The 25262-nt window shown below is 42.5% G+C and overlaps 1 protein-coding gene across 6 annotated transcripts in view; it reads right to left on the bottom strand.

Annotated features, from left to right (window-relative positions):
* Positions 1-25262, bottom strand: part of RBMS1 (RNA binding motif single stranded interacting protein 1) — a 532988-nt gene that overhangs the window by 99021 nt on the left and 408705 nt on the right. For all 6 annotated transcript variants that reach the window (XM_082261033.1, XM_082261035.1, XM_082261032.1 and 3 more), the window contains exon 3: positions 12018-12076. In XM_082261033.1, the coding sequence (XP_082117159.1) occupies positions 12018-12076 (59 nt within the window). The remainder of the gene's footprint in view (positions 1-12017; positions 12077-25262) is intronic.

Here is a 25262-nt window from a genome sequence, read left to right as displayed (position 1 = left end):
AGCTTCTAATAACAATTTATGTGCATAAAAGAAAGTATCCACTGCTGTGTAGAAAGGGAACCCCTTGACATTGCTGGTCAAGAAGGCTTCTTAGAATGCGTGATCTCTGTGCCGGTGTTTAGTGAATGCAATGACGTCTTTACCTCCATGCCCTCCAAAGAACTTCACCAACAAAGATAGAATCCCAACGTTCTCTTATTTGTACCACTCTGCAATTGTTGATATAATACCCGGGGATATCTATGGGGCTAACAACTAAATTTGTTAAGCTGCAGAGTGGTGGTTAAGTGGGTGGAGAAGTGCCGGGACTTGAAACTAAAGCTATTTCAGGATTGGAGGGGAAAAAAAATAAAAAATTTGCACATCACTAATCTAGGTCAATGTTTTTAGCAAATTTCTGCACCAGTACTTCTCAGCATAGGGCTGCAACCATCAGCTGAGCTTATAGTTAAATTCTGAGCCAATCATTACATTGGTAAGAGTTTGGTAAGGAGTTAGGGGGTTCACAATAAGGGTCAGGAGTGGGGTAGGATAAATAGTATGATAGTTAAAGCCCCCACCCATCAGCATACGTAAACAAAAGGGGCAGAATGCTGGTAACATAAGTCCTCTTTTATAGACATATGCTCATGTTTGGTCAACGTTAAACTAAATATGGACATATGTCCATATAAAGGCATGGACGGCAACAGCATCCCGCCTGTTTGCATGCCCTGCGGGGTATGGAATGATCCGTGCAGCAAAAAAACGGATTAAAAAATAGCATGAAGCAGAAGTCCAGAGATAGGCTAGTTCCAAGTGTAGCACCCTCCTAGGTAGGTACTAGTGAGAGAATATCGTTTTTGGCTCTGTCTGCCTATCAGAGGAGCAGCAAGCAAACCTATATTGCTTTCTGCCTACCAAAGAGCAGGATCTGTGAGTTAGGTCTGCTCAGTGTGTGATTCATTGGGTCTAGATAGTGTTTCACACTGGTCCAATAGGGAGGCATGTTGGACAGTAGGAGGAAACCTGACCAATGGGTGCACCGACTTTGATACAGAGACCGGCTGTCTCTGTGTATTATGGGATACTATATAAAAGCCAGGAGCACATGTGCTGCGAGGTACTTGGCTGGTGAGCAGAGTCCCGGAGGGAGGGTGGCAGCTGCCTCCTCCTCCTCCTCCTCTGTAGTGGTGGCACGTGGTCGCAGGCGGTCGTCCTCGGGATTAAAGGAACGGAACTGAACCCAGAGGTCCAGGAAAACTGACTAGAGGGGGAGAGACACTGGAGACCCTCGATAAACAGTATTGTGAGTACAGGGGATCGTGTCAAGGGGTCTGACCTGAGAGGGGCCATCCCGGAGTAGGATAGTCAGAGGACGGTGCCAGTGTGTCAAGTGAAAGGGGATACTAGGAGAGTATCCTGAAGAGAATTAGTTCATCAAGTCTTCTATTTAGAGACTTAACCCAAATTCACCTAGTGGCAGGGTGAAATCAGCAGCCAGGTGGCATCAGACAGGAGTCCTCATATCTTTCAAAAAGTTAATCTGGAGTATCCCACTATTTCCTTCTCCCATCCCCATTTAAAATAAAACACCAAAAACATCTACAAACCCCTGGACTGATCATTGACTGAGCCAAGAAGTGTTAAATTGTGAATACCAAAGTTGCCAACGGTAACCCAGGGGGATCCGAAAGTGCGTTATCCAGCAGTCCTCAAGTGGGCAGTGCTACACAAGGATGCCCAAGCTCATCTCCACTTGGCTTTTTGCGCTGCTTCTTCCTCCCACACTTCATGCTTGCATTTGAACACACACACTTTCATCACTCCAGAGTTTCATCAATTTGGGTCTTCTAGATCTACCTAGAGTTTAGCTTTAAAATGTGAATTATATTTAGTAGTTGCAACATCTACTCCTTTTCAAGTGAGCTGGTCTTAAAACATTTTTAATAACCTATTCTCTTGGGTGCAGGATCACACCTTTAAAGTGATACTAAAGTCTTTTTTTTTTTTTAATCCAAACGCGTTATACTTACCTGCTCTGTGCAGTAGATTTGCACCGAGCAGCCCAGATCTTTCTCTTCTCGGGCCCCTCCCTCCTGTTGAGTGCCCCCACAGCAAGCAGCTTGATGGCACCCGACCCGAGCCGCCGCTCCCCATGTCCATTCAGACACGAAGCTGTGACCAGGCCTTGCCCCCTCTCTTCTCAATGGCTCACTGACTGATTGACAGCAGCAGGAGCCAATGGCATCTCACTCCTGTCTCTCAACCAATGAGGGAGAGTCCCGGACAGTAGAGACTCTTCTGCACATGGCTGGATGGAGGGGGCTTTTGGTAAAGTATTAGGGGACTGCTGCACACAGGTTTATCTCAATGCATAGAATGCATTAAGAAAAAACCTTCTGCCCTTGCAATCACTTTAAACAACCTCAGTGCAGTCCCAGATCCTCCAAATCCTGTTGTATTTTGCTTGAAGATCTCAAAAAAACTGCAGCTCAGAGCAATAGCACCCCCTACACCTCTAAGGGATCATGCACACAGGACTTTTGAAAATGGCAGCGCTGCTGTCTGGAAAAAGCAGCGTTAAAGTTTTTTTTATTGAATAGTGGTAATGTGCACTTTTCCCCATTTTTGAGCGTTAGCGTTTATTTTTTACAGTAAAACACCCCCCCAACTGAAATGTAAAAACGCTAAAAAACTTGTACAGCATTAAGCCTCTGCTCCTGCACGCCCAGGCAGTCTTTTTTTACTACCCCTAAACGTTTATGCCTCCAAACTCCTCTGAAAGTTTGTGTGCATGGACACCTAGGCTAACAGGAGGAGTGTTCAGAGGGAGTGATAAAAAAAAAACCCTAAAAGCAGCTGCAAAAACGGCCTGTGTGCATGAGCCCTTAGTAGTAAATATATGAAGTTGGAGCCCTTGTTCATGTATTCCAGGATTCAGGCTCCATCTATTGACTGTTCAAGCTAATAAGGAGGCATGTTGCAATGTAATGAAAGTATGACTGGGTTCCTAAACCACACCAACTACATACAATATAGGCACACACCTAGTGGTCATGCTTTTAGGCAACAGCATTAGGTAAACATTTCAGTTTTTGTGACCGGTTCCCATTAAATGGGTTTGTCCACCCAAAAGTTATGCTGTAGGTATAGGTTAGAGCCAGCGTTGCGGACGTAGAACCCGGCTTGCGTGTCTAAGTTGGCCTTAGATGCTAAGGCCACTGTCAGAATACAACATCCCAGTGGGGAGAATTCCTCTACCCGCTTCCCTTGCGTGAATGGAGGAATTAATTTGATTGTTGCATTCAGTCCACTGTTTGTGGTTGAACAAAAAAATAAATAAATAAATTGCTTGATTCTCCCATTCCGTGAGGGGTCTTCACAGCCATCAGAAAACAATGATTACTGGTAGTGTCTATATTTGCCGGCAGTAATCGTATGTAAAAATAAATAAAAAAACAGGCTGGTTGTACCCCAAGTTAATCAAAGGATCTACTTGGGTACAATGAGACTCATGGATCGATTTCGGCCTGTCCCTGCAGAACCGGACAAATTACGAACCATGTATGGCCGACTTTAGATTTAGGCCCATTGAGCGCACTATACACATCAGTGCAAGCTCAACACAAGAGCACAAAAACAGTTGTTTTCTAGGCATCTTATTCGCACCCTAATGTGTTGAGGTGTCTGGAATAAAAATACAGCAGTTCTACATTTTTACACAGCACAAAAAACGCAAACTTGACTCAATGGCCACCAATGGCCATTATCTGGCAAAAATGTTTGAAGTTTTGAATAGACTGACCCTTTAAGCACCTTCGACTTTCCGCAGAGCCCAATAGCTTATCAGACCTAACTAACGATTTCTCTCCTGCTAGTCAGCATTGCTATAGCAGTGGCATTGCGGTGACTCTGAGTGAAGTCTCTAGCTGCTTACTCATGGGTGAACAGTGAAATCAGAGTCATCTGACTGAATTCCTTTCTTTGCCCAGGGATGCCATCTCCCCTAACTAGGAGGGGGGATTGCTATTGACATAAATAGCAGGGAACATGACACCTTAGCATGTAGAGTCCCTGTGTCCCACCCGTGTCACTATGATGGTTGCAGGTTACGGCGTGGCTTTCACGTGATGAAAAAAAAATGGGTCAAGAATGATTTGCCTGCTAATTAAAAAGGACAGGAGATAACTCACCACTATGCCTTTCACAGAATAAAGAACGCACACTATCCAGAGACTACATGTAATTAAGTGGTGCTTAAACTGACCCCCTTCTAATTAGCACAGCCAATTTGCACAACGTGTAATCCTTTCAGATTATTAATACTGCTAACCAGCCTCAGTGACAGCAAGAAACCAGTTCCCTGCTTAACAGAGACCTCACAGCCAGCCGGAAACGTTTAGTGCGTCTACAGTGCTGCGTCTGAACTGGTCAACGATTATTTAAGGCGCATTTGCCCCCATCCCCCCCAATTCTTTTGTATTACATGGTTTAAATTAAGACTGGATTCACACTTGTTCGATCATAGACATCACATGAGATTTGCACCGCATTGTGTGTGCGATGCATATTCAGCCATACAAAGTGTATGTCTAAAAGTCACATCGCATTCACACCAAAATTTTTTTTTGGTTTGCACTGGAAACTGATTGCATGGGTGTGTTCACACTAATCTGATCCGTTTCCTGCACTATTTGACAGTTTGCAATGCGATCCGATGTGGGGGGTGTCATTAAGACTCGGTTCACACTGGTGTGATGCGGGAAACACTCATTTCTGCGCGGGTTCCTGCATTGCACCTGAATCGCAGGAGGTTCACACCAACCTGCAATCTGCTGTGGGTGTCAATGTAAGGTTAATGACACGCCCAAACAAATCAGATCGAAGTGCGAAATGGTACAGGAATTATATCGCATAGGTGTGAACACTCACGTGATCCAATTCCAGGGCAGACAAAAAAAAAAAAAAAGAAGAAGGGTCTTGCACACACCAATTTGGGCCGAATGTGATGTAAATTCAGCCATACATACTGTATGGCTGAATTTGCATTGCACAGACATCGCATGTGATGTGCACAGCAATGCAGTGTGAATCCCATGCGATGTCTGATCGCACCATAGTGAACCCAGCCTAACTTTACATCGACAACACCCCCAGCGTTTTGCAATGTCTGTGTGAACCAGTCTACTATTCCGGTGCGATGCACACCAGTGTGAACCGGGACTAAAGGACAACTCCAAAAGAAAAAAGCTTTGCTAGACTGCTGCAAAGCATATGGGGCTTTGTGCCACTGCCCCACTTCAAGATAAAACAGACTGCAAGTGGTCAGCTAACGCCCCTTTAACACTTGTGCGACCTAAAAGTCTTTTTTTGCCGCGATTTGTACTGGACTTGAAGCAATGCCTGTGTAATCTTGAGGTCTATGGACCTCAAAATGCATTAAAGTCGGACCAAAGTAGTGCAGGGTCTACTTTGAAGTCGTTGAGACCTGAAGTTGCACAGATACTCATTGGTACTCATTGGAAATCATGGAGTACGACTTGTCCTGCGACTTTGCAGTCCAAAATCGCAGGACAAGTCACACAAGTGTGAAAGGAGCCTTACAAACCAGTCATCAGAAAACCATGTTAGCTGCCATTGCCTTTTTTTCCTGAAAGATCTGGTGGCCAGGCTAAAAATTTTCCTTTTGCTTCAGTACTTCCTAAATCACTGAACATGGATGCAAAACAGGAAAAATCGGAGAAAAGTCAGAACTCTGATTTGCAAACTTATTCTGGGTTTCCTACTCAAAAGTACTGAAGCAAGGAAATTAGCACGGCAGCCAGGGCGCTAGCGCTAAAGGAAAATGGTGGGCCCCTCCCATGACAAAACGAGAATTCCACTCAACTTCTAACTAAAGCAGGCCATAGATTATACATGTTCTTTCCTTCCACCACAAGAGCCTTCCCTGCCAGCAGAACACAATGATCATAGCTAGCAGCTATAGCAGCTGGCAATGATCGCATGGAAAAAAAGCCCACAGGCTTGCTGTACCAAAGTTGATTGATAGATAAACTTCAATAAAACCAGCCTGCCCATAGATGGAAAAAAAAAAAAAAGCTGGTCCCAGCAGAATCGGCTCAGATTCAGTTCATCCATGGCCAGCTTAACGCGATATTAAAGTCTCTTTAAAAAAAAAAAAAACCCAACAAACAAACCTGGTATACTTAGCTGCTCTTGCAATGGTTTTGCACAGAGCAGCCTGGATGCTCCTGTCGGTGCCCCCACAGCAAGCAGCTTGCTCTGGGGCACCCAAGCCAGCGGGCCCCTGATAAATAGCTCTGTGTCCACTCACGCACGGTGCTGTGGCTCAGCCCCGCCCCCTTCATATCCTGATTGGCTCACTGGCTTTGATTGACTGCAGTGGGAGCCAATAGCTCCCGCTGCTGTCAAAAGCCAATCAGGAGTGAAATTCCACGGACAGGCAAGGCTCTCGTGGACCTTGCTGGATCAAGAGGGGGCTCAGGTAACTATTATGGGGGGCTGCTGCACACAGGTTTTTTACCTTCATGCATAAAGGTAAAAAACCTTGTGCCTTTACCACCACTTTAAGGCTAAAGACTATTCTATCTACCCTGTAAAAGAAAAGGTCTAGATTTACCTATTCTGAAGCTGCTCTGGTCACATGATTGGGTCCCAGCACCAGCTTCAGTGTAGAGGTGAAGCAGCGACAATGGCTGCAGAGCCCGGGTGAGGACATCACCCACAGGCTTACTATGGGGCAGCCACTGTCAGCTGTCGCTCCTCTACAATGAAGACAGCGCTAGAAGCCAGTCATGTGACCGAACCGGAGCAACTCAGAATAGAGAAGTATACACTTTTTTTTTTTCTTTTCTAATTTTTAAAAGGATAGATCAAAGCCTTAGAATGGGGTTAGGAGTAAATTCTGCCTTCAACTTCGACTTAAATTACACTTAATTTCTCCCTTCCAACTGTCAAGGTAAAGAGCTCTCACCTCAAGCCTGATCTCAACTTTCAGTTGGCATGTAACAGACATGTACTTGCTTTAGATCAGCTTTTCCCTACCAGGGTTCCTCCTGAGTTTTCTAGGTGCTCATTGAGCAGTAAGCAATGGTGAATTGACCTCCTCCCTTCACTGACCACCAACATAAGGGGGCACTTCTACACTGATCAATAACTTTAGGGGACGCCACAATTTCTACTTAAGCAGGGGTTCCCAGAGACCAGTAAAATATTTTAAGAGCTGGTCAGATGTAAAAAAGGTTCAGATGGGCTGCTTCAGATGAACTGAAAAATGGATTTCGAGGGAAAACATAAGTGAACTACTTCCACGTAAAGCAAAGCCAAAATCTGAAAACCGCTACTCAAATTATGCGACATCCATGAACTCCGTCATCGGTGCCGACAGCTTCTCCCTGAACTTTTGCAGGGTCTTTGGCAGCCTTGATTGGCTGGTGCAGGACAACATAACTTCCGTGCATGTGCACAAGAGTTCATTCATCTCGGTACCGAGGCATACCAAAAATGTACAGTGAATCCGTAAAGTATTCACAGCGCTTTTTCCCCCATTTTTTTTTAGGTTACAGCGTTATTCCAAAATGGATTAAATTCATTATTTTCCTCAAAATTCTACAAACAATACCCCATAATGACAATGTGAAATAAGTTTGTTTGAAATATTTTCAAATTTTAGAAAAAAATAAAAATTGAAAAATGCCCAATATTTTGTTGAAGCACCTTTGACACCAATTACAGGCTCAAGTCTATAGGAGTATGATGCTACAAGCTTGGCACACCTATTTTTTGGCAGTTTCTCCCATTCTTCTTTGCAGGACCTGTCAAGCTCCATAAGGTTGGATGGGAAGCGTCGGTGCACAGCCATTTTCAGATCTCTCCAGAGATATTCAATTGGGTTCAAGTCTGGGCTCTGGCTGGCCTCTCAAGGACATTCACAGAGTTGTCCTGTAGCTACTCCTTTGTTATCTTGGCTGTGTCGTTGTCCTGTTAGAAGATTAACCTTCGCCCCAGTCTGGAGGTCCAGAGTGCTCTGAAAAACATCCCTACAGCATGATGCTGCCACCGCCATGCTTCACTGTAGGGATGGTATTGGTCAGGTGATGAGGGGTGCCTGGTTTCCTCCAGAAAGGAGGCTTGCCATTCAGGCCAAAGAGTTCAATCTTTGTTTCATCAGACCAGAGAATGTTGTTTCTCATAATCAGAGTCCTTCAGGTGCCTTTTGGCAAACTCCAGGTGGGCTGTCATGTGCCTTTTACTGAGTGGCGGCTTCCGTCTGGCCACTCTACTATACAGGCCTGATTGATGGGAGTGCTGCAGAGATGGCTGTTCTTCTGGAAGTTTCTCCTCTCTCCACAGAGAAACACTGGAGCTCTGTCAGTGACCAATGGGTTCTGGGTCATCTCCCTGACTAAGGCCCTTCTCTCCCAAACACTTAGTTAGTAATTTAGGAGCACTGGTGTGCTGCTATGGCTGGCTAGTTAAGTAATATGTCCACAAAGGATAAAGTAATGTAAAAATGTGAATAAGTAAATATAAGAATTGCAGCTACCACCAAATCAAGTACTCAAACTTGAACAAATGAATAAATAGTAGTGTTACAGTGGTGTGCTATTCTGTGTAAACAACAATGTAGAATGATTAAATAGCCATGATCATGTTGCAATCAATAAATATATATCCTTAAATTCAGAAACAGCCTAAAACCAAAAAATAAAATCATGATTCGTTAAAAAAAAAAAAAAACGCCAAAAACAATGTTAAAAGATGAACTCAAGTGTGTAATATATATATATATATTTTTTTTTTTTTTACACACTTGAGTTATATTTTTATGTATATGAAAAAAAAATGTGGAATAATCTTCCAATAATAGAAAAGCAATCCATGAGTCTCTTATGTAGTGCTTCTTCATGATAAAACTTCAGTGCTCAATGTGCAAGATCCATCCACCTGCTATCCTCCACCTTTGAGTGCATGATCATGGATATTTAATTATTATACTATGGTGCCAAGTGCTGCCCTCCTATCCTCCTACCAGGCTGGCATCTACTATACTGGGAAGACAAGACCCAGCGTGTCCTCCCCACAGAACAAAACATCTTTTAACAAAAACAGATTCTGTGCCATTGCCATGTTTCAATAGACATTTTTATGAGTGAACCGCTAAATACTGTTGCTGTAATGCACAATACACAATATATCATTCAATGGAGGGGTTCAAAAACACAGTGCATACCTGGTTTTGGAAGCAAGATCAAAATTCTGGGGCCAGATTCATGCCAGTTTTACAGCTTTGCTGCACATACAGGTTTTATTAACATTGACTTTTGCAGGTGGGTTGGCTGGCCGCCCTTTATAGGTGTAAATGTATCAGTTCTGTAAATAGATTTGTGCTTCCACATCACCTGGCACCGTCTCCAGGCAAACACCTGCAGCCACTTCATTTTATTACATAGTCCTTTTGTGTCTGCAAAAAAGTTTGCTCGGTAGTTTCTGTGCTGCAGTTTCTCATCTGCGATGCCCAATATTTGGCAGTTGTCAATTTGGGCCGATAGTTACCTCCCTGAGAACATCACGTGGGGTAATAAATAAGCATCCTAAAACTAGTGTTCTTTTGTCTCTCTATTCTTCCTCTAGGGGTGATAGCAGTGGACAGGGAGTTTGAGAACCCATTTATACTTGTGCTTTGTGCCAATACCACACTTAAAATGCATATGAGTGCCACACATAGCGTAGTGGTTTTGAAGAGAAAAAAAAAAAAAAAAAGGATCGTGGATGTTGCAGAACCAGCTGCCCTAAAGCAACACGTGTTAACGTATGCCATAACGCCTGTCAATGTACTAAAACATATCTTTAGTGTGAATGGGCCCCAATTATTGCCACAATTTCTGCTCAGAGGGATGACAAAAGGCCACTAAGTGCCCAAGGAGCCCATTATCACCCTCTTAAGGATCAGAACCTGGTGACAATGCGTCAAACCTGAGAGCATCACTTAGAATTATTGGGCCATCCAAGGCACCCTTGATTGTCAAGAAAAAGTTTCATTCTACTCTTCTATCGGAAATATCGTAAAAGGCACTAACTCTGAACGTTCAGTTCTCACTGTATTAAGTACATGTAAGGGCAAATCACTAAAATCCCATTTAAAAACTTTAAAATCTCAATGAGATTTCATAAGTAGTTTTTAATATTCTAAAAACTGAAATAGTTCAATACAAGGTTATGAGGTCATTAAAATCCTTCCTGAAGCCCTTCCTGTTATAGAGCAACAACGCTCTGTCCCGGTTTCCCAAATGTGCTTTCGAGTGGTCACCCGGTTATAGGAGTTTCAGATGGAGACAAGTGGCAGTTTTAACACCTTACCTGAGGGAACCATGCAACCATCACAGGAGTACAGCCAGGATGTAGCTGCATGGAGGCTGCATATTATATATCAAATACAGTAGGCTAATGAAAATACCTTGCTGATAGGACAAAGCACAGGCATCAACACTATGCTGATGTTCTCACATTATCCAATGAGGCAGGATCCATGGCCAAGGTCCATGGCCAAGCTATATTGTTCTAACTGCAGTGGAGTAAACTAAGGCCAGGGACCTGGCTATGCGGTTTATCTGTTGCACCTACCAAAGGCCGTGTGAAAATCTGCAACCTGCTTATGGTGCGAAACTCGAATAAAAATTCTTAGATAAGATTTTTTAAAATTCGACTCCTATATGGCTGGCCTTCGTCAAGAAAACCAAGGGTTAATTTTGACTGTAGGCAAACATAACTGTCATTTAGCTAGACTGAGCAAGTCACAAAAATGGAGGGAAAGAATTGTAAACCCTTTGGTAGGTGCAACAGATAAACTTAGCCAGGTCCCTGGACTTAGTTTACTCCACTGCAGTTAGAACAATATAGCTTGCCCATGGACCTTGGCCATGGATCCTGCCTCATTGGATAATGTGAGAACATCAGCATAGTGTTGATGCCTGTGCATGCCTATGCTTTGTCCCATCAGCAAGGTCTTTTCATTAGCCTACTGTATTTGATATATAATTTGCAGCCTCCATGCAGCTACATCCTGGCTGTACTCCTGTGATGGTTGCATGGTTCCCTCAGGTAAGCTGTTAAAATTTACACTTATCTCCATTTGAAATATAAATAAATATAAATCAAAAAAGAAATGTGCACGAGTGCAAGAAAAGAAAATTCCTGGAAAGAAAAGAAGATTCTCGGCCACGAAAATTATTTTCCGTAGCAACAGGAGGTGAACTCAAAGGCTTGGTTGGTCGAATTTTGAAATCAATGGTGGCACCATCAGACCACAAAATTTCTGATTTTCAAAAGAACATTTGCTCGGAATTCGACCTATGTATGGCTTGCATAATGCAGTCAGCCTTTATATATACACAGTAATAAATATTCTGGTCTCTTTTTAGCATTAAGTGCTACAGTGAGGGTTTAACTACCCTATGTTTGCAATACGCTGAATAGTTGGGTAGCTGCTCCCACAAGTAAAACCGCTTCCATGGCCTACAGTGGTCAAACTCTCCTCCACCCCCCCCCCCCACACACTGCTCCAATCAACAGTGCTGTTAAGGGAACAAGAGCTTTATTGACTGGTGCAGTGTGCTGTAAGTATCAAACTGCTGAAAAGTTGGGTTGATGCTCGTGTGAGCAGCAGTCTGACTCTCCAAAGTGCTGCCAGCACAGTTTGTTTTGACCCTTGCGGTGCAAAAAGAAAAAGACCAGCACATTATTGTATATGCAGCCTGACTGTATTCCAATAAGACATAGCGAGGGTTCACTTGGGTTGCACAGGAAAATGGAAAATGAAAGCAGTATATTTAGCAGATTATAAAGACGACTACAGCCTGCACAGAGAGAAAGCTGCACCCCACAAAGTGATGTTGAAAACGTTTAGAACCTTGCTGCCCAGAGTTGTACTTTAATGCAAGTATCCAAAGTGTAAAAATGTGAACACTAAAATTTGGGGTGGAAACAAAAAACACCCCATAATTCTGGAAACATACCTTTGCATTTGTTTGTTGTTTTATCCAAGATAGCTTTTGTGGAAACGATCTTGCCATATCTAAGAAAAGAAACAAAAAGATTGTTATTGCTAAATACTGACTTTCATAATAATATACCCATCAATGATAACATACACATAATCTAGGTTACAAATCTTTGATAAAGAAAAATTATGGGCCATAATTGGCTTCACTATGACCAAAAGTTATATCCCCAAACCACATTTCTAAAACCTCCCATTTGGGTTTTACAATTGAAAAAAATAGTAATGAAGATTATCCTAAACTATTAAAAGTCTGAGGTTTACTTTAAATGTGAAAATGAGACAGACATGGCTTTAGTCTGCTGGTCAGGTGGTGTCAAGCTGCAAATGCCAAGTACCTGAAGACAATCAAATATGGCCGCTCCAGAACATAAAGGGGATGAACACCTTGTAAAGGCCAGAGAATGACACTAGAAACTCTGGCATGCAGTTACATTGAATTGGATGTTATTACAAGACAGTTTATTTATATTTAAAAAGAAAGTCCTCTTTAAGGATCGGTTACCACAAAATCTGACCAAGTCAGCCACCCAGTGGCTTCCATGTGACTTCAGTAGGAGAATTTGTTGGCACAAATTGGGACCTGATAGAAGTTAGGGTCACTTACTGCAAGAGGAACAGCAGTTCTACACCCAAGCTCCTGGCTGCACCTATTTTTAGAGGCAGATACCAGGGAGTTTCATTCTCCAGATTCTCTGGTTACATAGTTGCATGTAGGTTACATAGTAGGTGAGGTTGAATAAAGACAATAGTCCATCCAGTTCAACCTGTGTAGGTGTGTGTGGCCGTGATCATCTCTCATACCCCTGAATGTTCTGATTCTTGAGATGTAAATCCAAGAGTCTTTTGAAAGCCACCATACTACCCACAGAAACCACCTCTTGTGGTAGAGAATTCCACAATCTTGTAGCCCTAGCAGTAAAGAACCCCCCACGTTGCCCGAGTTAAAATGCTTCTCCTCCAGTCGCATTGTATGCCCCCGAGTCCTCATGCAATCCTTTCGACTAAATAGCTTTTTTTCAATGCTGAGATCACCATTGAGATATTTATAAATTGCTATCATGTCCCCTCTCAGGTGTCCCTTCTCCAGGGAGAATAAATCAAGCCATTGCAGACGCTCTTCATAATTAAGGTCCTCCAATCCCCTAATTAGTTTAGTTGCCCTTCTCTGGACTCTCTCTAGCTCCAACACAAATCCCGAAGACTGGTGACCAGAACTGGACAGAATACTCCAGATGTGGTCGGACCAGAGTTTTATAAAGTGGAAGGATTATAGTCTTATCTCTGGAATACATCCCTTTCTTTATGCATGCTAATATTCTGCCGGCTTTGGCAGCTGCCGCTTGACATTGCATGCTATTGCCTAGTCTATCCTCTACCAAGACTCCCAGATCCTTCTCCATTTTTGATTCCCCCAAAGGTTCCCCCCCTAAAGAGTATTGTGCTTTTGGTTTTTTAGTCCCCAAGTGCACCTTACACTTCTCCACATTCAACCTCATTTGCCATGTCGTTGTCCCACTCTGTTATTTTGTCCAGGTCATTCTGTAGGATATTTGCTTCATGCTGTGCAGTTATTGCCCTGCCCAATTTTGTGTCATCTGCAAAAACTGATATAGAACTACTGATCCCTTCCTCAAGGTAATTCTTATATTCTATGTTACAACAGAGTTAAAGGTGTGCGACCCCACAACTTGGCTTACTAAGGTTTCCAGCATTGTCAAAGACTGGAATACTGATAGAACATCACTATGCTTGAGTGCCTTATGGTGGCCACATATGTATTGATTGGATTTTTTGCTCAACTAATCTTTGCGAGTAATTGAACTGAAGCACATACAAAATTGTATGTGTGAAGCACACTGCCCAACTAACAGGCAATCAACCGTTTTTGACCTTGGACACATCAATAGGCTGGCCTGAAAATGTATCCATTATAGCATCTCAATTGATTTTTCAATGGACATTGATGATTGACAGGAAGGAGAGTATCAATGTGGGTTGAGTCACTTGGTAATGCAATTGATGTGCCATGGAATGTAGGGTGGTGGAAACCTTTCTGCAGTATTTAGGATAAGGTTAGTCCACTTTAGGACTTACCAGGCCATTTTATGAGTTAGGATTCCAATTTTTTGGGCACATTGCCTGTTCCCTGACAACATCTTCAATATCCCACATATCATCAGTTACTGCAGTACATTTAAAAAGACTAGACTAGACCTAACAAAATCAGTAGTGCCTGCGTATAACTCAATCATCGAGGAACCGTTTTTTTAGGATCACTTCTACTATAATTAATGTTTTCCTGGCAGTGTGTATGATAGGCACTGCAGATACAAAGAGTTGTGTTGAAGTTTTTCAACTCCATAAACCACCCAAAACTGAAGTGCAACATCTGCACGTTATTAGCTTTTAAAATATGCAACTTGGGCTGCCAAGAATAATGAGGGTGCAAAGCAGAAGCCTTATGAAGCCGCCTATCAGCGAATGAACTGGTTAAACATGTGAGTGAAGTCTTGGTTTCCATTTCCTTTCACTGCTCCTCCTTACTGAGATATGAGTGTGTGGGGAGGCCCTGCCCTACATTCCATGGCACATCGCCCAACCCATGTCCTCTGGCTCACTCTGGATCCTATCCCTGACAGGAACATGGCTTGTACAGTCCTTGTACTTGTCCACACTCATGACAATCCCAAGAAAACCAATAGTGATTAATGTTTGCTTTAAATTCAATGAGACTAAGGGAAGCCAATATTACTGTTTACAATGCTGTACAATGAAAAGAAACTCCATCAAGCCACGCTAACAGGACACACATGACATTCCATTCAGCTTCATAGGCGTCATGAGGGAGAAATGTTTTTCTGATGGACTCCAATGTGACTGTAGACTATTTATTTTTACCTTATCTGCAATCTGTGTATGTGAGATATTGTTCCTACTTCTAAAAATAATGCTCCAGTCGCCTTAGACGCTATAATGCAAAACCTCAGCAGAAAAAAACTCTTGAAAACTGGTACAGACGTAGCCGCAAAGTTACTGTAGTCATAGCAACTCGCCCGTTTTAGATTTTTTGAAATAGCACTTGACAGACACAGCTCCTGATTCATCTTAATCATTGGGTTATACTGCCTGCTACAGGACGACACTAGGCAGGAAAAAGCTTGACTACGCTTATGGGCAGTCCCAGGGGGTATACACCCACACTCAGCTATAGACACTACAAGCAGTGTCAGAAGAAAGCCAACCCCACAGAGTGGTGGGTGTTGTGTCTGTCAATGAACATCAGAGAAATGGATTTTATGGTAATTCAAAAATTCCATTTTAAAATGAAAAAATTGCCAGGACCAGAGATCCCAGCAAGGAACTAGGTCCTTACTCCTAATTAGGCAGAAAATAAAGTGCCTATAGCGGAGTGGGGGTGTATACCCCCCTGGGACTGCCCATAGGCATAGTCAATCTTTTTCCTGCCTAGTGTCCTACTCCTGTAGGGGGCAGTATAACCCAATGGTTAAGAAGAATCAGGAGCTTTGTCTGTCATTGAACAAAAAGAAATAAAATCTGCTACGGGTTAAAAACGCAAGATGCCATCTATCTTGCTCACCAACTTGGTCATTGCAATGAAGTTTTTAACACTCTCTTAGAACTTCTATAAATAAGGTTTAGTGCCAATTTTCTGCACTTCCAAATCCAGCTTTGCTTTAGGCCTTTCTCCGCTCTGCAAGGACTGCCCAAGGGAAGGTGAAGGCAGCACGATGCCTGCAGAATAAATGAGACTGCTGCTGTAGATTGGCTTGCATTTGCTGTATGCTGCTCTTAAATAAACGAAAAGAAGCCAATGGAAGATTAAGCTGGATACACACTATTCAATTTTTGTGGTTACATTTCCTTCAGATTTACCTTTTCTATGTAGTGCAAGGGCCTGCCAGATTGCATACAAATTGAACGTGTTTAGGTTTGACCTCATATTATATGGTTTTGGTAAGTCTAAAGGAAAAAGTCTTCAGAAAATCTTCTAGTGTGTATGGCCCATTACAGTTCTGCAGAATTCAGGACCAGTCACTCCATTTTACGGGTCAACGGGCACTTTCCTAGGATACATGGGATTCCATTTAGTAAGACCGAGCAATAAATTGTTTGGGCGCCTTGACTTTTCCTCAATTACCCAGATTTCTTAGAGTTACCCAAACCTAATGTAATGCTTTATGGGGGCAGTCCTGTTTTACACCCCCCAAACACATCACCTGTTACTGGATATCAATAGCAAGTAGAATGAACAGAATCAGATCAGTTGTGCTTATGTAGGACACGAGGTAGACTCTGCCAGTATAAATCCTCCTCCCAAGCTTAAAGCAAACCTGAGCTTTACCCATTTAACAGCATAGATTTACCTTTCCTCCAATCACCATGAGCTGAAGAAAACATCTGGTACTTTTTGAGTATGAAGGCGCATGTGACAGCAATCAGTGTTGTCACATGGGAATATACATTCCTATGTAAGCTAGGACTGTAGTATGTGTAGCTGACCCATGGCTTTCCTTTAGCTTCTGAAGTTATTATGCTGTCGGCAACAGGAGGAATAAAGCACACCTATTGCTTTGTCCCTGGAATGGGAAAAGCACAAATTCAAGCTAAAGAATTGCACAGAGGCGGATGACCGCTTTCTTTGATATGGCACCAGCAGGGAAACTAAGCACTCCACTTTGTCAGTCTACTTCGGTAGTCTGTGTGACTCTAGTCAGGATAATCAGTCAAAGTGGCAGCTGCAGAAGAAGAAGGAATGCTAGAGAATATCTTACCATTTTTAAAGGTTACCTCCATTCACAACTGACATTTCTTCTTACCTTCCAATAATAATATATCTGCACCCTCCTACAAGGTCATAATGGAGGTGTTCCTCTCCTGTACATGTGCTCTCCAATTGTTAGTTTACTCTGCATTATAGAGATCAATAGGGTGTGACACCATCATTTGACTTTGCAATTGTCCCAACACTTGGTGACACTGAACATTTCTACCACCAGTCACTGAAGCAACCATGCAACTTCCAAATAAGGAAAAAAAATTGCTGTCATTTAGCACTGCAAAGAAAACACACAACACTGGTTGTGTTCTAGGATACACTTAAATAAGAAAAGTAGTAATTAGTACTGGTACTCTGCTCAACATGATCAAGGAAACAAACCGCCAGCTGTCTAGAAGAGCTAAAATGAATATGCACTCCAATCAGAAAAAAATGATACAACGTTCTTGATTGCATATCTCCCTGCCCTATGTCATTGCTTGCCAGGCAGTGCAGCTGGGTTTCTGGAATGCCAGGCACACCTGCCTTCTGTTTCCAGACCACAAGGATTAATGGCAGATTAAGGTCTCAGGAAACAACCACCTTTTCCTTCCTTCAGGAACAACATCACTGTCATTGGACTGACAGGAGCATAGAACCAGGAGGCAGAGATAAAAAAAATATAAGCAATATAATAATATTGTCTCCCTGATCAGGAAGAAGAGAGGACATGCAATACCAAAATGGGAGAGCCCTTATTAACCTTCATTTATACAAAAGTAAAAGTGGAATATCATTGAATTCTAAGCATAACGCTTCTACCTACTTCAAGTTTACTAAATGCATATTTTTGTGTCATTAAAAAGGTATACAGTACTCTTCTGTAATAAAAATATATGCACTTTGAGATGTAAAAATATCCTCAGTTTTGCACATTTTTAGCATATGAGTATATTCATTTTGTTGCATGTGATCACACTATAGTATAGGTAGCTGGCTAAACGGTTTAACTTGTTGCCTGAACTAGTCTTTAAAAAAGGACCGAAGCTTTGCCAGATTAATAAAAAAACTCTGGAGTCCCCTAGGCCTGTGTTGGCGAACCTTGGCACCCCAAATGTTTTGGAGCTACATCTCCCACGATGTTCAACTACACTGCAGAGTGCATGAGCATCATGGGAAATGTAGCTCCAAAACATCTGCGGTGCCAAGGTTTGCCATCACTGCCCTAGGCAGTCAAAACCGCTGTCAGTAGATCGGTCTCTACATTTTCGGCACAGTGTCGAAAAACAGAGAGCAACTGAGCATGTGCAGAGCAGGGTGAGACAGTATATTAGTGGATTATAAACAGTATAAGCACTTATTTTCTATGTTTTCCATAGCTATACCTGCAAAAGGGGCCAGTCTGAAGTGATTTAGCAGGACTTCGTGTTCTGACTAATGTTCCACTTCAAGAAAACTTCATTGTCATTTTTTCTTCAAGATCAAATAAATATTTAGATCCATTGTTGCGGGGTCCTTGAACTGTGTGGGCCCATATGCAAGTGCCTTCTCTGCCTATTTGGTAATCTGGCATCGAACTTTGCCATTCATTTAGGACTCCATCAGAATCCCCAAAAAATAGCCAGTCGTTCCGCATAAGGGAAAGCATGCAATCTCCTTCCCTCCAGGATGCAGTTCTTTAAAAAGGCCAACTGCTGGACAAGGGGTCTCCAAACCATGACCATCCAGCTGTTGAGAAACTACAAGTCCCTTCATGCCTATGCCAGCCATGTCTGTGGCTGTCTTGCAACGCCTCAGTGATTTAAATTCCTCAAATGCTGGAGGGACCATGGTTTTAAGACCCCAGTGCTAGACCAAAACAGTCACGTGAGGAATAGGAGGGACTCATTAACCCTATGCAAGCTAGGTTCCATGGCTTTGTTGGCAGGTGAAAGGGAGGCAAGTATAAGTGACGTGGCGATTTGTCCTAAATGGTCCAAGTGAAAAAGAGGGCCTATTAAAAAAAAAAAATGCAACTTTGTCTGCAATGTTCACCATCCATCTGACTGCCTGTCCCCCACAAATGACCACTCATTCACTTGATGCTACTCTTCCAGACAGTCATTGGCATGCTATGGCCAGGACTAGAGTTGAACAAAGGTGCCATAATTGTAATGCAATTTTCTAGAGTACTGATGGATGAACCAGTAAACAGCCAAGACCACTGGATTTAAAAGGTATGGAAATTAAAAAAAATAAATAAAAAAGGCGGCAGAAAGAAATTGCAGGTTTTGGTGAAGAGGTGCTTTGGTTAGGAAAGGTGGTTTGGTTTTGCTTGGAAAGGTGCTTCATAGATAGTTCCCAGATAACAGGGGTAGGGTGTAAATGGTACCAGCGGAAGGATGTACATTTTTCATAATACCATAGAACTGGAAAAGAGACACCAGAGACACCTACTCTACTTGTCTATGTACTAGAGCTGGACGATTCTGGCCAAAATGAGAATCACGATTTTTTAGCTTGGAATAAAGATCACGATTCTCTGTGTAACAAAAAAAAAATTGGGATAACTTTACTGTACGTTTTTTTTTTTTATTCATTAAAGTTTATAAATTGCGTTTGAAAGACTGCTGCGCAAATACAGTGTGACATAAAATATTACAACAATCGCCATTTTATTCTGTAGGGTCTCTGCTAAAAAAATATATAAAATGTTTGGGGGTTCTAAGTACTTTTCTAGCAAAAAAAAATGATTTTAACTTGCAAGCAACAAGTGTCAGAGAAAGGTCTAGTCTTTAAGAGGTTAAACTTCCTTTCTCCCTGGCAGAGGGAAGGAAAAGATACAATGTAATCATTTTGTTTATAGTTACTGGGAGACTTAGGCTGCATTCACATGTCAGCTTATAATCGCGGGCAGAACCGCCGCGGTTCCGCCCGCGATTCGGAGATTTATTGCAAATCGCGGGACGCCTAGCGTTGCCCGTTGATTTGCAATAGCCCCCAAAACGCCGAGCGATGTTGCCGCGATTTACGCCCGCCCAATCGCGGCAACATCGCGCAAACAAAATCGCGGGACGTAATACGCTCCAAAAAAGTACAAGAGCTTCTTTGGAGCGTATTGCGTCCCGCGATTTTGTTTGCGCGATGTTGCCGCGATTCGGCAGGCGTAAATCGCGGCAACATCGCTCGGCATTTGGGGGGCTATTGCAAATCAACGGGCAACGCTAGGCGTCCCGCGATTTGCAATAAATCTCCGAATCGCGGGCGGAACCGCGGCGGTTCTGCCCGCGATTATAAGCTGACATGTGAATGCAGCCTTAGGCTCCGTTCACATCTAGGCGTTTTTGGGGAGTTTTTCTGCTCTAGGATCAGCTCTCAAAACGCCCAACAAGACAATTTCTATTCATTTCAATGGCCCCTGTTCACATCTGAGCGTTTTGACGCTGTTTACAAAACGCCCAACGCTCAAAAAAGTACATGAGCTTCTTTTTGGGCAGATTACAGGCGTTTTCCATTGGTATCTATTCAATCAAAAAACGCCTGCACAAAAAACGCCTGTAAATCGCGGTAAAAATCGCGGTAAAATCGCTGTAAAAATGCGCGAAAACGCTACGCTCAGGTGTGAATGTAGCCTTAATGCTGATAGGCGTTTGCGGGAGGAAAGATACAATGTAATCATTTTGTTTATAGTTACTGGGAGTTTTCCACAGCTGTTTTCTCTGCTCCCTCAGCTATGCAAAGAATCGAGAATATGTCAGGTTTAGATCATTGACTTCAGGTGTACCATCGCGTCTTAATAAAAATAAAAAAAGGCCAAGCTGGTTTGTTAACATCAAGGCCCCACTGGATATGAGCGGCACATATGTTGCCCTGAGCCAGCAGAGTGTATCTGCCTATGGCAAGCACATAGGCTGAAAGTAAACTGTCATTTACGATTTCCCTTTAGGCAAAATTGATAATGCATTTGTTTACAAAGCACATATGTGCAAGGGATGGTGCGGAACACAGATCAGGCAGACATGTGCCGTCTGACTGTACTTCTAAAGACTGTAAAATCTAGGAAATGAGAGAAAGTATGTAAAGAATAGGACATAGAAATATGACAAGTCTTAGACAAGTACACAGGGCACAAGGAATGTGCATCAGGCCAACAGTTTGAGCCATCGTCAGTTGCCTGCCTTGGATGCAGCAGGCCTGACTATTCTAAAGAGACATCTTTGCCGCTGGTCTTGTCTATTTACACATGTGCAAAATCTGGTTTAAGGTTCCCAAAATCCTTTTATCCACCAACAGGTTATTCTAATCAATGAACAGTTGTGTAACAAAGTGTCCTTTTTTACCCCTTTTGAAAATAAAAAACGTAATGCATCACTAACTGAATAAAAGTTCATTCATGCAACTTTGTCTCTTACGCCACACTCACACACAAAACTATAAAGTAAACACCCTTATGACTACCCTAAGGGCAATGATGTTTGGCAGCATCATCTAACAATCTTTATTCTGCTGTCATGCTAGCTAGTGGGGCCCACCCAATGGACCTCCTACAACTGATCACACCTCAGCCTCGTAAATGCCGACTTGGGTTAGGGAGGATGCTTCATAATTAGGCATTGCTAAGAAAACATCTAACATTAACGTGAAACTCTACTGCTCAGCTCAGAAAAACATGACTCTTATGTGCTCGTACTTTGCATTCAGAACATTAAAATACAAGGTCAGCCATTTGTTGGTAAGGTTGAACATTTAGATTACCGACTGTACAGGAGTTAGGCTCCTTAATGCGAAGATGTGCTTTGCTTAAGCAACAGTTTCACTTTGATGTCAGCTCGTGTGAAAGCATATTTATTCAATTAGGGTCTTTATATAGTGCAGAAAATTCATGCAGCGCTTCACATAATGTATAACCCTCAAGGAGCTTACAATCAAAAAGGTCCCCATCTCACATGCATACATACACGTAGTAGGGCCAATTTGGACATGAGCCAACTAACCTATTAACACATCTTTGCAGTGTAGGAGGAAATCCAAGTACCCCAAACAAACATATGCAAGCAATGGAGACCATGCATGCAAACCCCATGCAGGTAGTGTCCTGGTTGGGTTCCCAACAAACCTTGGGCTGCAGGCAGCAGAACCTGAGAGCCCAAGTCATGGTGCTGCACCATTTGTACCTTTTCTTTGTCATGGCAGTTACCACAACGACGGTTTAAACTCCAGGTTGATCCTAGTCAGAGCTTACATGGGATTGTTGACTCACTCCCAGTTGCTATCAGAACATAGTGGGAGAGCATAGGCAAGTATGCACAGCCATATGGGCTAGAATTAAATGGACCTGCTATGTTTGCAAGAGCAAAGCACAGCTTCATTTTGGAGGTGGCACAAATAAGAGATTTTTCTTTAACCAAATGAGGCCATTATGACCTCTCCCCCTGAAAATATCCCCTGGCTGAGCCTTCTTGGGAGGCAGGTCAAATCAGCAAGGCTGGATTTTCCCAGCCAATCCCTATTGTTTTCTCCTGGGAGAGGCCAGTGCCAGGAGAGGTTTGTGGAGTGCTCCCCCTCCCCTTTACAGATAAACATTCACATTTTCCCAATTAAAATATTTTAGTTTTATTTTTTATTTTTGTAGAGCAATCTTTTGTATGAGACTTCTAGATCAGGGAGGACAGTCAGTCTCCATCTATTGGCTGTAGGCATCTTTACAGTGATGCTCCGAGTTGTTGAATGACAATTGTGACCATCACACCCAATTCTCCACAGTGACCTCATAACATTGCCATGGAATCAAGTGATCAACAAAATAGACACTGAAGCCCCGTACACACGTACCGATTGTCGGCCGAACGATCGGCCGTCTTTTGTCCAGGGCTGTCGTGTTGGTTGAAAAGTGCTCAAGACTGCACACGAATTTTGTCAGCCAACAACAGCTGACTGCAGAAGTGATGTCATGTGATGGTTAACTTTCCGTGTGTTTTTTTCTTCTCTGAGCATGCCCAGTCTTGCTCATCTGGCTTTTTTCGGCCGAAATCTGTACTGACTGACGAACAATTGGCCATTCTGGTGACGGCCAACAAAAAGTTTATAGCATGCAGACCAGATTTTGTTCGGTCGAAAAGTCGCAGTCGGTTGTCGGAAGCATCATACTAACAAGCCGACAATCGGCCGATCGGACGTTGGCCGAACATTTACGGCCGACAATCGGTACGTGTGTACGGGGCTTTAGAGTGGATTATAAATATTGCAATTTTATAAAATGTACTAAAGCCTATATTAAACAGAGCAAGTAAGAAACTACATCCTCTATCCTCAGTCTTCAAAACCAAAGCTTTTTAAAAATTGGCTTAGCCGTTTTATTCCTTTAATGCCCTTATGTAATTTTGTACCTCGGAATTTCTCTGAATCTGGTGTTGAAGGCTGCTTGCATTGCCATTTTCCGGCCACTGTGAACTACACCACACTTCGGTGCGGTCTTTCCCAACCTTTTTAACATGGAGGAAACCTTTGAAAAATGTTGTTCTCAGGAGAATCCCTGCCAATAATTACTATATCTACAGGTCACAGTATATTAGCATGGTGATCAGTGGAAAGAGCTTCTTACATTGATGATCAGTGTAAAAATGCTCCCTTCACAGATCGCTAAAAAGATCATTGGTGTCAGTGATTAAATATCCGAGAAGTAGAAACTGTCACATTTCTGGACCAATCATATGATTACATGGAAGCCTGATTGAGAAAGGCTACTTTCATGGTACAATCCCCCCCAGCCCACGATCTATTAATATTTTTTTCATGGTACAGACCACCCTCTGCTCCATTCTCACCCAAGCGAGAGTGATGTCTCCTCGGCTCATGAAGCCTCCTGGGATATAGGATGTACATATCCCAAGGTACTAGGAGGGTGGCTGTCTTAAAGTGTATCTCCACTTTTGTTGAGATCAATGTACAGTAAACCCCCCTCCATTGCGGGGGTTACGTTCCGGACCCAGCCGCGAAAAGTGAAAATCCGCGAAATAGAAAAACCCTATTAAAATGCATGGTAGGCATGTTTTTTTTACTGTCACTGTACGTGTAAAAGAATTTTAAGGTCTTTAAACACACTTTTAAAACAATAGAAACTCATTTAAACACATAAAAGATACTGAGAGACATGGCAAGAGCTATGGAAAACACAAAAATATTTCATTTTTAATGATTTATATAGTAAAATAACATTACAAAAAAAAACGCAATATACCGGGACCGCAAAAAGTGAACCGCGATGGAGCGGGGGTTTACTGCACAAGGCATTGCAAGGCAGATTCCTACCTTCTCTGCATCTGTATGAGGTATCTTCCAGTTTCTGCATATCTTTGGAAGTATTTAATCCTTCGGAAGTATCTCACCAAAACTGAAATTCCTTATTAGAAGGGGGTGTCTAAAATTTGACGTGCAGACTTCTGAGAAAAATCAAAGAGCCAATCATACAAGCAGGAAAGATTTCTAGGGGCATTCTGTAGAGTTTATAGAATGCCTCCAGATTGCCATATTGCATTTAACTGGAGAAAGCTACAGTAGCTGCAGATTGAAATGGAAAAGTCATGGTTAATACCCGAAAATTACAAAATGGCTTTAGTGGTAAATGCATTTGCCATTTCTTTTCTTTTTTTTTTTTTATTTGCAACGAAGAGTGGGGTTATCCTTTAACCAGGAAGAGACAGCTGGTTCCAGGTGACTAAGCTGGTGGTGTGGGATCTGGAGCACATCGTTGAACAGTAGGTCATAACAGGCCACCTCTGGCTTTGCCAAGAGCTTTTTTTATGATAACCCTCAGCTTTAAAGAGTTGAGAAAAAAAAAAAACTCCAAAATAACTTGGGGTTGGTGAAGGGGTGGGGAGTGCCATTTTATTCTATTCATGCAAAAGCTCCTTTTTGATCACTCCTAGTAATTAAGAACATTTGAAAATGTTGGTGGGGCCACAGATGGCAAACTAAAGCACAAAAAAAAAAAGACAAAAAAAAGATAAAAAAAGAGCGAGACCAAACACAATGGAGAAAGTGATCAATAAGGCAAATATGCTACCGGTAAGACGTTAAAAACTGAACGTAGGATTTAAAGAAGAATATAATAAAACCAAGTCATGGAAAAATACAGCCATGATTCCAAATTTGTCCTGATCACCGCAAGAGAATGTTTTCACTCTAGATTTTCCCAGAACAGGAAACCGGCTGAGGCCTTCGCAGTCGTAAGTGGGATGAGTAATGTATTTAGATGAATGCGAGTCCCCCCTCTCGCCTGGATGGGTGGGGGAGACACACGGAGAGTAAAATAAATGAGAAGCAGAAGATGGAAATGAGAAGCCAGAAGGATGACTCGGTACTTCTGACAGTCAACCCAAATCAAAACATTTTGATAAAACCTGCAAATGAGCGTATACATGTTCAGTTCTGCTTAAAGTAAAC

Source organism: Pelophylax lessonae, assembly GCF_965119305.1.
Source record: "Pelophylax lessonae genome assembly, chromosome: 6".
NCBI classification, from domain to species: domain Eukaryota; kingdom Metazoa; phylum Chordata; class Amphibia; order Anura; family Ranidae; genus Pelophylax; species Pelophylax lessonae.
Note: the sequence above shows the minus strand (reverse complement) of the source record. Positions and strands in the feature narration are given on the sequence as shown.